Genomic DNA, 15228 nt, shown 5'->3' with positions numbered 1-15228 from the left:
GTTTTTAAACCATTCCAGTGTAACTTTGGCTGTGTGTTTAGTCCTTCTGGAAAGTGAACCTCTGCCTCAGTACCAGGTCCCTTGCAGACTGAAACAGGTTTTCCTCTAGAATTGCCCTGTACTTGGCTCCATCCATCTTGCCCTTGGTCTTGACCAGTTTCCCAGTCCCTGCTGATGAAAAGCATCCCCACAGCATGATGCTGCCATCACCATGCTTCCCCATGGGGATGGTGTTCTCAGGGTGATGAGCACTGTTGGCTTTGCGTCACACTAGGGATGGCACAGGCGCCCAATTCAGTCCAGGAATCCGGCAGACCTGCTCCTGCCTGCAACCCCGAGCCCTGTTTGTCCAGTCCCTGCCCCTGCTCGCTCCCTGCCCGTGCTCAGCAAATGGCCTGCACTCACCCTGGCAGCCTTGTGGAGCTTTGTGGTCTCCATTTTTTGAGAAAGAAAATGGTGATCACAAAAATGCGCAAATTTGTGCACTCATGAAAATGTGCATTTTGCGAATGCGCATATTCATGTATGCGCGAAAATGCGTATTTTACAAAAATGCACATTTTCATATGCACACTGTGTGCCTTCACAAAATGCACATTTCACACATCACAATATGCACATTTGCAAAATGCGCATTTTTGTGCATACAAAAATGTGCGCATTTTTGCGATTGCCTTTTTTTTTTTTAGAAATAGTGACTGCAGAGCTCGATAAGGCAGCTGGGGTGAGTGCAGGCTGCTCACCAAGCATGGGAGGTGCTTGAACAAGGTCTGGGGACCAGCGAGCGGGGGCAGGGGCTGGGCAGGAGTCCAGAGAACCCGGATGGGGGTGAGTTCGCACATCCCTACGTCGCACAGCATTTTGTGGTAAGGCCAAAAGTTCAATTTTGGTCTCATCAGACTGGAGAACCCCTTTCCACATGTGTGCTATGTCTCCCACATGCCTTTTGGCAAAATCCAAATGGGATTTAATATGGTTTTTTTTTCAGCAATGGCTTTCTTCTCGCCACTCTTCCATAAAGCCCAGCTTTGTGCAGCGTCTGGGTGATAGTTGTGCATGGACGGTTTCTCCCATCTCATCTGTGGATCTCTCCAGCTCCTTCAGAGTTACCATTGGCCACTTGCTTGCTTCTCTGGCTAATGCCCTCATTATCCGGTCACTGAGTTTTGGTGGATGGCTTTCTCTAGGTAGAGTTATGGTTGTGCCATATTCTTTCTATTTTGCAATGATGGATTTAAGTCTCCAGGGGATGTTCGTAGTTTGGGATATTGTTTTATAACCCAAACCTGATTGGTGCTTCTCCAGAACTTTATCCCAGACTTGTTTTGATAGAACCTTGATCTTCATAATGCTGTTTGTTTAGATATGCTCTCCAACAGACTCTGGGGCCTTCCAGAAACAGGTGTATTTAATCTGAGATCATGTGATACTTGAGTTGCACATGGGTGGACCCCATTCAACTAATTATGTGACTTCTGAAGGCAGTTGGTTTCACCAGAGCTTATTTAGGGGTGTCACAGCAAAGGGGGTGAATCCTTATGCAATACAGACTTTTCATTTTTTTAATTTGTAAATCATTTTGTAAAATATGTAGATTTTTCCCCCACTTTGACATTATGGACTATTTTCTGTAGATCAGTGACAAGACATCCTAATTAGATCCATTTTGATTCCAGGTTTTAACACAACAAAATGTGGAAAAGTCAAAGGAGGTGAATAAGGCACTGTAGCTATTTGCAGACTTCATGTTGAGCAAGACTTACTAATTCAGCTTTTGTGGGGGTCATTTTGCATTTGTAAATCTCTGCAGTCAATCTGCACCCTCAGGTGGCCAGTCCTAATGTCAATCAAATATCTTTGGATTACCCTTTTCTCTGTTTTCAGAACATTCGTTGCAAAATGTGTTGCTGAGGGTATCCTTGGGCATATTTGTCACCAGTTAGTCCAGAGTTATAGTGACAGTAAGATTGCAATCTTATACCCACTCACCTTGGAGTAATCCCTATTCTGTATTACAGCCTTCCCCAACCTGGTGCCCTCCAGATTTTTGGACTTCAACTCCCATCAATCCCAGCCAGCATGACCAATTGTCAGGAATGCTGGGAGTTGTAGTTCCAAATAGCTGGAGGGCACCAGGTTGGGGAAGGCTGTTGTACTATAATAAAAGTAAAAGTGGTGTAGAAGCCTGTCTTCTGATGGTCTCCACATATCCTTCCAAATGGTAGACATTGCCTATAGACATTCAGTGCTTATATTGCTTGGCTGCTGAACAATCCATGATGGAGTGAACATCCCAAAAGTTGTATCTTCCTAGTAGACTTGGGTCTAGAGTTGATCAAACCCTATAGAAATGGGTTGAGTATAGAAATGTAGCCAGCTTGCCTGTGATGTCGTGAGGTGAGAAGCAGACTCAAAATTGGTCTGCTGCTGCTGACACCAAGAAAAGGAACAGGTGTCATCTCTGTAGTCTATGCAATTATGAGGGAAAATTGCAGGAACTGTTTTGTCTACCTAGCTCCTGCAGTTGTGAAATGTGGTAACTGTGCATTGGCTGCCTAAATACTGTGTGCTATGGTTACAAGTTCTGTTTAAAAAAAAAGTTGTTATAGATAACTCACAACTCATTATTATTGTACTGTTACAATTATGCTAAATGCATACTAATGGCAAATTATGTTTTAGAAAACTGTGGAGTCAATTAGATGCTCGCACACCAAAGGGGTTTGAACTTCATATTATAGAGTATTATTGACCCTTTGTAACTATATTGTTTTACTGAAAAAGGAAGGTTCTAAGTAAAAGTGTGTTTAAAAAACAAGCAAACAAACTTGTGAGTGGTGTCGGGCTTAATACTGTCCCTCACATGTTTTATTTTTATGTTTTTCTTGGGGCATATTTGACCCCCAAACTGGTAGATTTCTTCTGTCAACCAAGGGTAAAACCAGAGGAGCTTCCAGACAAGCCTTTTATTGTACACTCGCACAATAGTGTGCAATCATAATTGCAAATCTTTTTTCTTACCACAGAAAATCCATTAAGGAAACAAAGACAGAATAGCTGCACAATGCGCTAGGAGCTCTCCATATGGAAACATCCCAAGTATGGAGCCTCACCTCCAAGTATTGGCAGCAGGTGTCATGGGATCAGGGGTGGGGATTGGGTGGGGGTGTGTGGACATGCACAAGTATTATTTCTTTAAAACCTTTATACCCCAACTCTCCAAGGCTCAAGGTGGCTTAAAAAAAATAAAGAAGCAATAAAAACAAAGTTTAAACATATCAGCAATAAATGCAATAGAACCAACAGCAACAACACAACAATAGCTGCATTAATAGAACAAGATATGTGGGAAGAGGATAAGACCTGTGGCCATCCAGATGTTTTGGCCTACAACTACCATGGTCTCTCACTCCTGGCTATGCTGGCTAGGGCTAATGGGAGCCGTAGCTAAAAACATCTGGAAGGCCACAGTTTCCCAACCCCACCTTAGATCCTTTCCTGCAGTCTAAGCCATTGACCACTACAGCAACAGCAACATGGGTACTTACCTCCTGGCCCCCAGCAGAGACCAAGGTGTAGAGTTGTGACAGTGGAGAAAGTAGCATGTGTCAGTATTGTTCCAGAAGCAATGTGAAATCATAACCTTCTGTAGAATCTCACATTCCCAACAGATACATAGAGTGATAATTTGGGTTCCAAACAATTCATTTATTCCATATAGTTCAAATCTATTTAAATCGAATTGATTCATTAATTGGATAACAAGCTAAGGAGCAGATAATTAACCAACTAAAAGTTTGGTATGCATACATAGATCAGAGCTGAAAATTCCTGATCCTTTCCAGCACAGCTGCTAATTTTAAGACACAATTGTGATGGTGTTTTATTTTACAAGAGACCAAGAAGAATACATCTTAAACTCTCTTTTGTTTGGTTTACATACAAGCATGCACAAAACCCTCCAGATTATCATGTAAGATTCAAGGCCTTATTCCCTAACAAAAATGGGAATCATTTACAGTTAAAAACACACACAAAACACACTTAAAAAAAGAGAATTAAACAAAAAAACAATCCCTGATCTGGAACTCAAAAAACACAAAAGCAATCTGTATTAAACCAGAACTTTCTAGAATATGATTCAGCCCACGCACAGTTTCTAAAAAACCCCCAGGAATGACTTAATGTTCAAGCTGTTGAATATCATTAACAGATCTGAAGTTTCTCTGACTTGCATACCGTTTTTGGAGTCACAAGCAGTGCTTATTTTCTAAAGCAAGAGGTGCCAGAGTTCAAGCTTCCCTGGAAATTACATTCTTTGCCCTGGAAACCATACTGCAAATCCCAGATGTGTGGGGGCTGCTTGTGGTTTACTCAGCGGTGAGGGGAAAAAGGAGTCCCTTGGTTCTCATTACTTCGCATATTCCAGGACTGAGCTCTCGAACTTAAAACAGCTTTCCAGGATAAGCCTGGGTGAGCCCAGGTTCAAATTAAGCCCTGAACATGAAGTTTAACTTTTCCAGTTGAACGAAGTTGAAATACAAACATCAGATGGAGGCTTAAAGCCGGAGGCAGACTGAGGACAGGCTTAACAACAGCCAAACTGTAGAACTGGCTTCCACATTACTGTTACTGTACTTGTATTGTAAGATGCAATGTGGAGAAAGGCTCAAATAGAGAATTCTCAACACCACCTACAATTCCCAGGATTTTTTGAAGTGAAGCCATGACAGCTAAACTGGTATAAAGCCAATGTAAGTTTGTAAAGGAACTAGCAAAGGCCCTGCCAATAGGGCAAGCTGTGAGAGCATTGAACCTCATGTACTGCCTGTTTTCCTCCTCTTCTGAATCTATTCCATCTGCTTGTCCTGTGGATTCAAGAGATCTCAGAAATGTTGACATCCACAGATGAGGATGTCAAAGGACGCTTTGTCATAAACAAAGGGATCATTCACAATTCTCACACCTGACTAGTTGCTCCCATAGAACTTTCCCCCAACAATCTTTAACCCTTTTTTGGAAAGTAGTTCAACATACTATACCACGTTTTGGCCTTTTCTTGTTTAATTTGGAGCCTAACCATGAAATTAAAAGACGCTTGCTCCATGGGAGGAAAGCTATGGCAAACCTAGACAGCATAGTAAGAAGCAGAGACATCACCTTGCCGACAAAGGTCCATCTAATCAAAACTATGGTTTTCCCAGTAGTAACGTATGGCTGTGAGAGCTGGACTATAAGGAAGGCTGAGCACCGAAGAATCGATGCTTTCGAACTGTGGTGCTGGAGAAGACTCTTACGAGTCCCCTGGACTGCAAGGAGGTCAAATCAGTCCATCCTAAAGGAAATCAACCCTGAGTGCTCATTGGAAGGACAGATACTGAAGCTGAAGCTCAAATATTTTGGCCACCTAATGCGAAGAGAAAACTCTCTGGAAAAGACCCTGATGCTGGGAAAGACTGAAGGCAAACGGAGAAGGGGACGGCAGAGGATGAGATGGCTAGATAGCATCACTGATGCAATGAATATGGACTTGAGCACACTCCGGGAGAGAGCGCAGGACAGGAAGGCCTGGCATGCTATGGTCCATGGGGTCACGAAGAGTTGGACACGACTGAACGACTGAACAACAAAAAACTGAAGTAGAAATGGCCTGAGAAGGAACTGCAGTGTCTTCATGCTTTCACAGGAGCCCACGAAGCAAAACACAAAAGACTTGTCTAACTCCAGTGTCACAACGGGTCTTTGAATGCCAACTATGGCAAAAAGGTAGCATGCATTTTCTTTTAAATGGATAAATAAATTACTAGATACTCCCAGAAGTATGTCCAGAACCCAAATATCATACCTTCTAGCTGCCATTGGCTGTGCTGCTCTGATGTCACAGCCTGGGTTGTCAAGAATCATGGGGCACACTTCTGGCTGCTTTGAGGACACAGGGGAAACCTTTGACTCTACACTGAGGTCAATGGGCAATGTTTATTAAATTTATCCAGAAAACTTTGCATTTATTCCAAGGGTCTTTGAATAACACTTTCTCGGTCACCTGCATCATCTTCGAGCAGTAGTGGGGCAGCATACAGCGCCCAGCCTACATACGGCCCCCTGTCCTCTTCTGTGTCCTCTGCTGTTGCGCCACTAAAATTACCTTTGCCATGCTGTGGCATGCAGTTTGCTGCCAAAATTCAGTTGCAAACCACTATGGACCTTTAAAAATGACAAATTTACTTTGTTTTCAATTTCGGTGGGAAACAAGTTATTTGTTTGCTGCCTCCAAGAATGCGTCCTGTGGGGACAGTCAGGGGGTTGAAAAATGGCCCCTGGACTCCCTGAAGTTGCCCACTCCTGCTTAAAGCCTTTAGCTAGAAAGGGGAGGAAGACATCCATAACTACTTAAAAGGTAGGATAATAAAGACTTATTTCTCTGAGCATGAGCAAAGTATAGTCCTCTTTCACATGTGCGATTAATGCATGGGATCATGATGCAGGACTGAACCCAACTTTCTAGGTCAGGTACAGGATGTTCAACCTGTTGCTGTCCAGATGTTTTAGACTACAACTCCCATATTCCCTGACATGTTGACTGGGGCTATGAGAGCTGTAGTCTAAAACATCCGGAGGGCACCTGGTTGCCTATGTCTGAGCAGGTTAACTGTTGGCTTTGAACTGAGCTCAGAAATGGTCTGATAGCTGACCAGTGTAGATCATTTATGACCAGTGTCCTGTGATCCCATTAGCCTCTTCAAGTTGAAATTCCGGCCACCATATTATGGACTAGTTGTGGTTTCTGAACCGTCTTCAATGGCAGTTTCATGCAGAGTGCATTGCAGTGGTCTAATTGAGAGGTTACCATGTGGGTGCAACTTCTTGATGAGACCCCCCCCACCACCACACACATACACAGAATGAACCTACTCTTTTGGGGGAGTGTGACCCTGCCCAGAGAGAGCCATCCATCTACTCAGTCTAAGGATCCACCTGCCACCATCACCTGTGTTATCTGGATTAAACTTCATTTTATTGGCCCACCTCTCTGGCACATTACTGATTTCAGGCTCCAAATCAGGGATTCTACCACCTCACTGGGATTTGAGGAAAGGAGAGGTATAACTGTCTGTCATCAGCATACTAATAGCCTGAATCCTCAGACAACAACCTCTTCCAGCAGATTCAAATAGATGTTTAGAAGCATAGGGAATGTAACAGAATTCTGTGGGACCCCACAGAATTATTCCTATGGGTCTGGGATCCACCAGACAGGTGGAGGTAAATATGCAACAAAGCAGTGTCCCCAAATCCCATCCTAGTCAATTTGACCAAAAGGATACCATGTTTGATGGTACTGAAAGCTGTTGAGACATCTGGTGTGTGTGTGTGTGTGTGTGTGTGTGTGTCCTTATGACGTGGAGCCCTTGAGCAACTCTTTAAGGATCTCTTGCCTCCTTAAGAGTCCCACTGTGTCAAAGACCCATGTCAGCCTCCCTGTTCCAGATCTCTTGTCAGGATGGTGATCCTTTTTAGCAGTAATGCAATATCTCTGACTGGGCATTTTGAAAACCAGTAAGATCCATCTGCTTCTGGGGTTGGATGGTACAAATAGGTCCCCCTGCTCTTGTAGGGACCAGAAATTGATGGCATCATAAATATCAGGTAATAGTTGGCCCATGTCAAAGGAGTAATTCTAAATCTCTCTGTTAACTCCCTAGCCTAATCCAAAAAGAACATGAAAACAAGCTCATGATCTGACCTGAGTGTTGACTCATATATATACTAAGACAGCCCCATGGATTTCGTGGTGACCAAGGGAGTGGTACACTAGTAGACCCAAATCTGTGTCTAAAACCCAACCCAAGATATTTGCAGCTATATATGCAGTTATAGGTAGATGGATGGGAAACCTGGTGAAGAAATGGAATTGCTACAAATCAGCCTTCCCCAGCATGGTTCCCTCCAGATCTTTTGGACTACTATATCCAGAAACTCTGACCATTGGCTATATTGTCTGGGGATGATGGGAGTTGTAGTCCAAAACATCTGGAGGGTGTCATGTTGGAGAAAGGTGCTATGAACTAGGGCTGTGCACGGACCCCCGAACTTCACTTCAGATGCCGCTTCGGACTTTATGAAGTGGCCCCACTTCACTTCGGACTGCTTCAGACCCCATCTGCTTCAACTTGGATCCAAATCTGAAGCAAAATTCAGACATCCGAATCACTTGTTTTTGGTATTTTCCCATTGACTTGCATGGGAAACCACAAACGGACATAACTTTTTCACTTTTCATGATACATAAATGAAATTTGGGGAAATCTGAGCTCCCTGAAGGGGTGTCCACCTGCCAAATTTCAGGTAATTTGGCCTGGTAGTTTTTGAGCTGGGTGCAGGTGAAATTTGTTTTTCTTAAGGAAAGCTCTCAAAGCAAAGAGCTACAACTTTTCACTGCTTGCACAGAAGTGCATGAAAGTTGGGCAATGCACAGCCCCTCCAGAGGGCATCCCACTTGTCAAATCTCAGACAGTTTGGCCCACTAGTTTTTGTGTAAGGCGCAGGTAAAATGTGCTGTTCTCGGAAACCCAAACTGAAGTTCATAAATGGATAATCAAGTTAGCATGTTGGCACAAGTGGCCCATTGAATTGAATGAAGAGCAATGACAGTTGTCTGCTGGACTGACAGAAGGAGGAAGCACCACAGCAACCCTCGCCCACCTCTGCCCCTGACAAGACCCCAAAGATGCCTCATATTGGTCTGGCTTGTTTTGCCACACAGTGGAGTATTATTGGAATAATAAGTTAATATAAATAATATGTGTGTGGTGCTTTGCCCACTGTATTGCAATGTGGACGTATTGCTTTTCTTGACCGCAACACAAACACACACACACACATACACGCGCGCACACACACAAGAGCAAAAGAAAAGCAAATACAGAACAATCTACAAGCAAAGAAAAGGGTTTTATTTATTACTTTATATTTAATTTTTTAAAAGGAAAACATACAGTTCAAGAAATACAGGAGGGCAGCAGTGTGGGGTGAGGTGGAAAAGAGTGAAGAACAAGCAAAGAATAGGAAAAAAAAACCCCTTTCTTTAATTTATGTTTTTTGAGCATCAAGCCAGAAAAGAAACAGTTTACTTCAGAACGTGGGGGGGGGGGGGCAAACAATATGGCAAGGCACGGGTAGGCTGCTATAGTGATATTTCTTCATTTTAGAATTTAGAAAGAAAGAAAAAACGAAATGGTTGAATAATAATTAAAAAGGGTGTGTGTGGGGGGGAGTGAAGAAACAAGTCAAGAAGTAAATGTTTGTTTTTAAGAACCTAGAAAAGACAGAGTTGAATGGAGAAGGACTAGGAGAAAGGAATAAGAAGCTGCAGTGAGTGCACAGACACACCCCACAGATCTAACCAAACTTAAAAAAACAAGCACAGCCCTCTCCCATGTTCCAACAGACCACCTCATGCAATGAACAATGGAATGGCAGTGGGGGCGGGGAGGAGTGAAGGAACAAGCCAAGAAGAAGCTAACTAGTAAATGGTGTTTTTTTTTTTTATATTCTAGAAAAGAAGGTTCTGAATGGAGAAGGAAGGAATATAAAAAGAAGCTGCAGTGAGTGCATGCACACACCCCATATCTAACCAAACAAACACAGCCCTCTCCCAACCAATCACCTCGTGCAATGAACAAATGCAGCCTTTTGCCAAACTGTATATACTGCCGCCCTCCTCCACCACTGTCTCTGATTGGAGACTGCTGGCTTAGGTTCAGCCCTGGAGTTCCCATTCACCAAAGCACACTCCCTCCTCCTCCTCCTCCTCCCCCTCCATATGATCTTGACCATTGGATAAGAAAAGGAATAGAATGGATAAACTGCTTCCTTTCACTTGGACCAGCCAATTCCCAGTGCTTATCCGACTCCATCCTACCGTTATGTTAATTGGGGTATCTCAGCATACCTTCTTCACGAACAAAAAAACAACCACTCATTATTAGACAGAAAGACCCTCTGTAATATTTTCTTTTTCATTCCCTATTACAGTAACACCCCAAACCCAAAGAGCTCCAAAAACAAACCCTATTACAGTAACACCCCAAACCCAAGGAGCTCCAAAAATAAAGAGACATGTCCCTAAATTGCAACCCTGCTAAGTAAAAACTTTAGGGAGCAATCCTATGTGGATCGACGGTTGCCTCCAACCCTGGGGGTGACCGTCTATCCGGTGCAGGGCAGGAAGAGTGGTGAGGAGCAGATCTCCCCCTCACTCCCCCTGCCCTGCTTTTGTGGCTAATCGGCTGTCTAGCCACAGGACCTTGGAGCAAGGGAAGTGGTGGCCGGAGAACACATAGGATGTGTCGTCCCGGCATTTCTGACCTCCCCGTCCCACCTCTTGGAATACCCCATTTTCGCCGCTACGTTCTGCTGTTATGTGTACAGAGCACGGGGCTGATCTGCACTGCCTGCGAGGCAGTGTGGGATGGGTTGGGGGTCAGTTCTCCGGGAACTGACCTATCCTATGGCCATCTAGCCACTGACTAGTGGCCACAGGATTGCTCCCTCTGTTGATTAATCTACAAATGTAAAAAACTTACCGTCTGAGAAAAAGGAGAGGCTCAAAGAATAACAAAGTTCAGGGTTTCTTAATTATCCCTCCCTGCTTTTTCTTTTTGTTTTTAAACTACTGTTGTCATCTTCCTTTCAAAAAGCAATGATTGGAGACCAATTCATTTTACAAGTGATGATAAACCTATAGAACCTCCATTCCATGGAGATGGAATGCCAAAATGAGAAAAATGTTGGCTGTGCATAACTTGTAGGAACAGGAAGAGGAATGAACACATCAGATTGCAATCCCAACTATTTGTCATGATCATGAAGGCAAGGTACGCAAGCCATGAAGCAAGAAACAAAGACTATTTGCAGATGACTTGCAAGGAACAAATGGTGATTTTGTTTTGTTAGTGAAGGTGTTAACCACATGGATGTTGCTTCCTACTTGGGAAATCTCTCTACTGTAGGAAGGAGGACTCTTCTGCATTATGGGAATTAGTGCACACCCAGTAATTTTACATGAATTCATGGTCAACAGATGTTCCCTTATGTATACTAGAAATACCACCACTACCAACAATTTAGAGTTGGTCCTATGGGCCCTGGGAGGGTGTCAGAAGGACTATAGGGTATGATGGATCCCTCCCCCAAGGGACGTAGACAGAGCTATGACATCAGGAGGGAATTCCCTGCTCCGATTCCCCCCCGCCCCGCATCCCTCCCAGCTGCTACAGAAAGCTCAGCTGTGGCTCCTCTGTCAAGGTTAGTATTGTGACCTTGGAAGAAGACAGGGAAGTAGGAAAGAGGGTGTGCCAGTGGGTGGGGAGAGGAGTGAGGAGGAGAGGCCATGGATCTGCTGGATTCACAGGTCTCTCAGCTATCATCCCCACCCCTGGCAGTGTGACATAGCTCAGATGCCAGCCCAGGAAAAAATACAGGAAAGGAAGACAGTGTGGTGAAAATAGGCTCCATCACTCCTCCTGCCCTTCCTGAAAGAGCCCAGCAGGGCAGTGGTTACTTGGATGCTTCTGCCTAGTCCGGTAGGATTGCACCCTTATTTTCCCATATAGAGTAACTTAAGCAACAAAAAAAGGCAGATCATTGTCCTGAGGAGTTTTAAATCTACATTTTGATATTTATTTATTTATTTATATCCCGCCTTTTTTCCTCCTTAAGGAACCCAAGGCGGAATACATACTCCCCCTCCTCCTCCATTTTATCCTCAAATAACAACCCTGTGAGGAAGTTTGGGCTGAGAGTCTGTGACTGGCCCAGAGTCCCCCAGTGAACTTCCATCTGTGGCCGAGTGGGGACTAGAACCCGGATCTCTCAACTCCCAGTCCAGCACTCTAGCCGCTATACCACACTGGCTGATATCAAGATATCAAGGAAATCAATGGATAGATGGAAGGGAAGGAGCGAGGAAGAGGCAATGGTAACAGAGGATGAATGTGAACATATGCAGTTACCTGTACTTAGATTTTGTCTCAGTTGGGAATGAGGAGAATATCACTAAAAATAATATAATAATAACAAAGCAATAATTTAAAAAAACATATTTAAATACATCAGAAACAGGAAACCGGCTAGAGAAGTAGTGGGACTGTTTGGTGACAAGGAAGTTCATGAAGAATAAAAAGGTAATACAGAGATTGCAGAGAAACTGAAAGGATTCTTTGTGTCTTTCTTCACTGCAGAAGATGTAGGGCAGATATCCATGCTTGAATTGATATGCTCAAGAAGAGAGTCTGAGGAACTGAGGCAAATGGGGGTGACAAGAGTTGAAGTTCTGGACCTTATAACAATTTTTTTTAAAAATCACCAGGTCAAGATGATATCCATCTGAGAGTTCTTAAAGAACTCAAATGTGAAACTGCTGGTCTTCTAACAAAAATATGTAACATGTTCCTCTGTACCAGAGGGTTTGAAAGTAGACAACATAACACCATTTTTTTAAAAAGGGATCCAGGAAATTACAGGCCAGTTAGCTTAACACCTGTTCAATGTAAATTGGTGGAAAGGATGATGAAACATAAAATTATCAAGCATATAGAAGGACAAGTCTTGCTGAAGAATCAACATGGCTTCTGCAAAGGTAAGTCCTATCACACTAACCTTTTAGAGTTCTTTGAGAATATTAACAAACATGTGGTTAAGGGCAATCCAGTAGATATAGTTTAGTTGAACTTTCAAAAGGCTTTTAACAAACTCCCTTCCTAAAGACTCCTGAGCAAAGTCATGCAATAAGAGGAGATATCCTCTAATGGATCAATTAACTAGTTAAAGAACAGAAACTACACAGCAGGAATAAATGTTCAGTTCTCACAATGGAGGGATGAATACTGGGAATTGTATTAGAATCATAGAATCTTTTAAATTTGGTCATAAATCATGCAGAATTGAGCAGTGACATGGCCAGGTTTGCTGACAACACCAAATCATTTAAGGTGGTTAAAACAAAAAGGCACAGCAAAGAGCTCCAAAAGGACATCTTCAAACTGGGGGAAATGGCATCAAAATGGCAAAGTTTGTTCAATGCAAGCAAGTACAAAGTGACGCACACTGGGGCAATTTCCCCCCCTAAATTCTCATATATGTTGATTTATTTAGGGTGCAAGCCTACCGGGATAGGCGGCCACCTCCGAACTTGGATTGTTCCCTCCACGCTTCTCCTGCCCTGCATTTGTGGCTAGACAGCCGATTTTGCATGACACATTGGGTGTATCGTACTGGCATTTCCACCTTCCCTGCCCTGGAACGCCCCCAGGAATGCCCCGTTTTTGCCACTCTGCACTCCTCTTCCGAGTGCGGAGCACGGGGCCGTTCTGCAGTGCCTACGAAGCAGCATGGGAGGGGGTAGGTTGGTTCCTGGAAATTGACGTATCCTGTGGCCGTCTAACTGCTGACTAGCGGCCATAGGATGGCTCCCTTATTTACTGTATTGTGATGCTGCATTTCAGACACTTATTGTCTCCCTCAGAGGTCCACACTGGGACTCTAGGAGGACCAGATTTGGTCTCCAGGCCTGGTATTCTGCACCTCTGCTGTAATGATAACATCTGGATTAGTCCTCTATATGTGGACATGGGACTGACACCCATGTCTCCAGAAACAATATCTCAAGAGGTTTTGACAGACTTCTAGGAAAAACATTTTGTTCTGAAGTGTGTTTTTTTCACCTGGCCTTTGCACTGTCATTATAGCCATAGCTCAGGGAAGAGTGATGGTGCACTGAAACGTCTGTCTCACTAACTCACCTCTGGCACTTATGATTCAAGGCTTCCTTGGAATCTTTCTCTTCTAAATACACATTGTCTGTGACTATTTGATCAAGAATGGATCACATCATCCTATCTGCTGCCAGACATCTGCATTTGTTTCTTTGCTGTGGAGCATTTGGGAAATGTGTAGAAATGAGTGGGTCATGATAAATCCAGACACCAATGTCAAGTTAAATTCCAGAAGAGAGCGTTGACTGGTAGCCTATAGCAACCCTTGGACATGAGTGGGTTGGCTAAGGAAGAGAGCTGTCCACTGATTAAAAGAATGTTAGGCTTAGCTGAGTCATTGTTTGCCTTTTAACTGATTTAGGTACATTTGCATGCTACCAAAATATAAATGGCTTTTAGAGATACTGAAGGAAGTGTAAGATAAACAGGACTCGGCTTCTTTAAAAAAGAACTGCATCTAGGAAAGCTTTGATGTTTTTTCTGTACTCCTGTGGAATGAATACAGCCCTGAAGACAACGTACAATTTAAGAAATAAACAGGCTCACCCATTTTTAGGAGAAAAATGCCATCTGTAATACTGTATTTCATTTCCAATTACAGTAACTCAATATAACCAAAAATAGCCTGCAACCTGCTTCCCTCAAACACATGTACCCTTAACTTACAGTCCACACCAACTCAGATTTATCCTCACCTATTAAAATGGCTGCATCACCGATACAATGAATATGAACTTGAGCACACTCTGGGAGAGAGCGGAGGACAGGAAGGCCTGGCGTGCTATGGTCCATGGGGTCACGAAGAGTTGGACACGACTTAACGACTGAACAAAAAAAAAATTAAAATGGCCACTCACCAGTTAGTCAACTATAGCTTCAGCTAATTAGGGTGTGTGATGTTACACATCTCTCTATATATGGCGTTTGTAAGCATAATAATATGTTCCTGTTATAAGTCTATGATTATGGTTATGTATTCCAGTTATATCTCTGTATTTTATGGTGTGTAGTTCTAGGGTGAGAATGAGATGAGTGACAAGAAGAGTGGTGGATCTGCATATGGGTGATGATTGCTTGAGTGAATGAAGTGGGGGTAAAGTAGGTGCTATATAAACAGTGTGCTGTGCTGTGTGAGTCAGACAGGGTTTAGAACAGAGATAGGGATATAGATAAGATTTTTAGGATTGAGAAATGAGGGAGAGAGGGAGGTCCGTAGTGATTTGTGAAGTGATTGAGAGTGTGATTTAGAGTACTGTGTATGAGGGAACATACATTGAAAGAACCATTAAGAGTTACTTGTTTATTATTCAACAACTTATTTGCTTTAATTAATTAAGTATATTTGTTTAACCAAATCCTACGCCTTCTGCTCTTGGCTATGTAAGGGGAAGGTAACAAAGGAAACAATATAGGTGATACTATAATTGTGTCCTTACAGATAGAGGATTGAGTG

The 15228-nt window shown here is 43.2% G+C and overlaps 1 protein-coding gene across 1 annotated transcript in view; it reads right to left on the bottom strand.

Moving 5' to 3' along the window:
• LOC146344630 (uncharacterized) overlaps positions 1-15228 on the bottom strand; it is a 185820-nt gene that overhangs the window by 142616 nt on the left and 27976 nt on the right. The window contains 1 exon segment of the mRNA XM_084859808.1: positions 10587-10589. Coding sequence (XP_084715934.1) covers positions 10587-10589 — 3 coding nt within the window.

This window comes from Heloderma suspectum, chromosome 5 (genome assembly GCF_057233095.1).
Source record: "Heloderma suspectum isolate Gila_16-S chromosome 5, 16-S_ref, whole genome shotgun sequence".
Lineage (NCBI taxonomy): Eukaryota > Metazoa > Chordata > Lepidosauria > Squamata > Helodermatidae > Heloderma > Heloderma suspectum.
The sequence above is the reverse complement of the archived record's forward strand: the minus strand, read 5'-3'. Positions and strand labels throughout refer to the sequence as shown.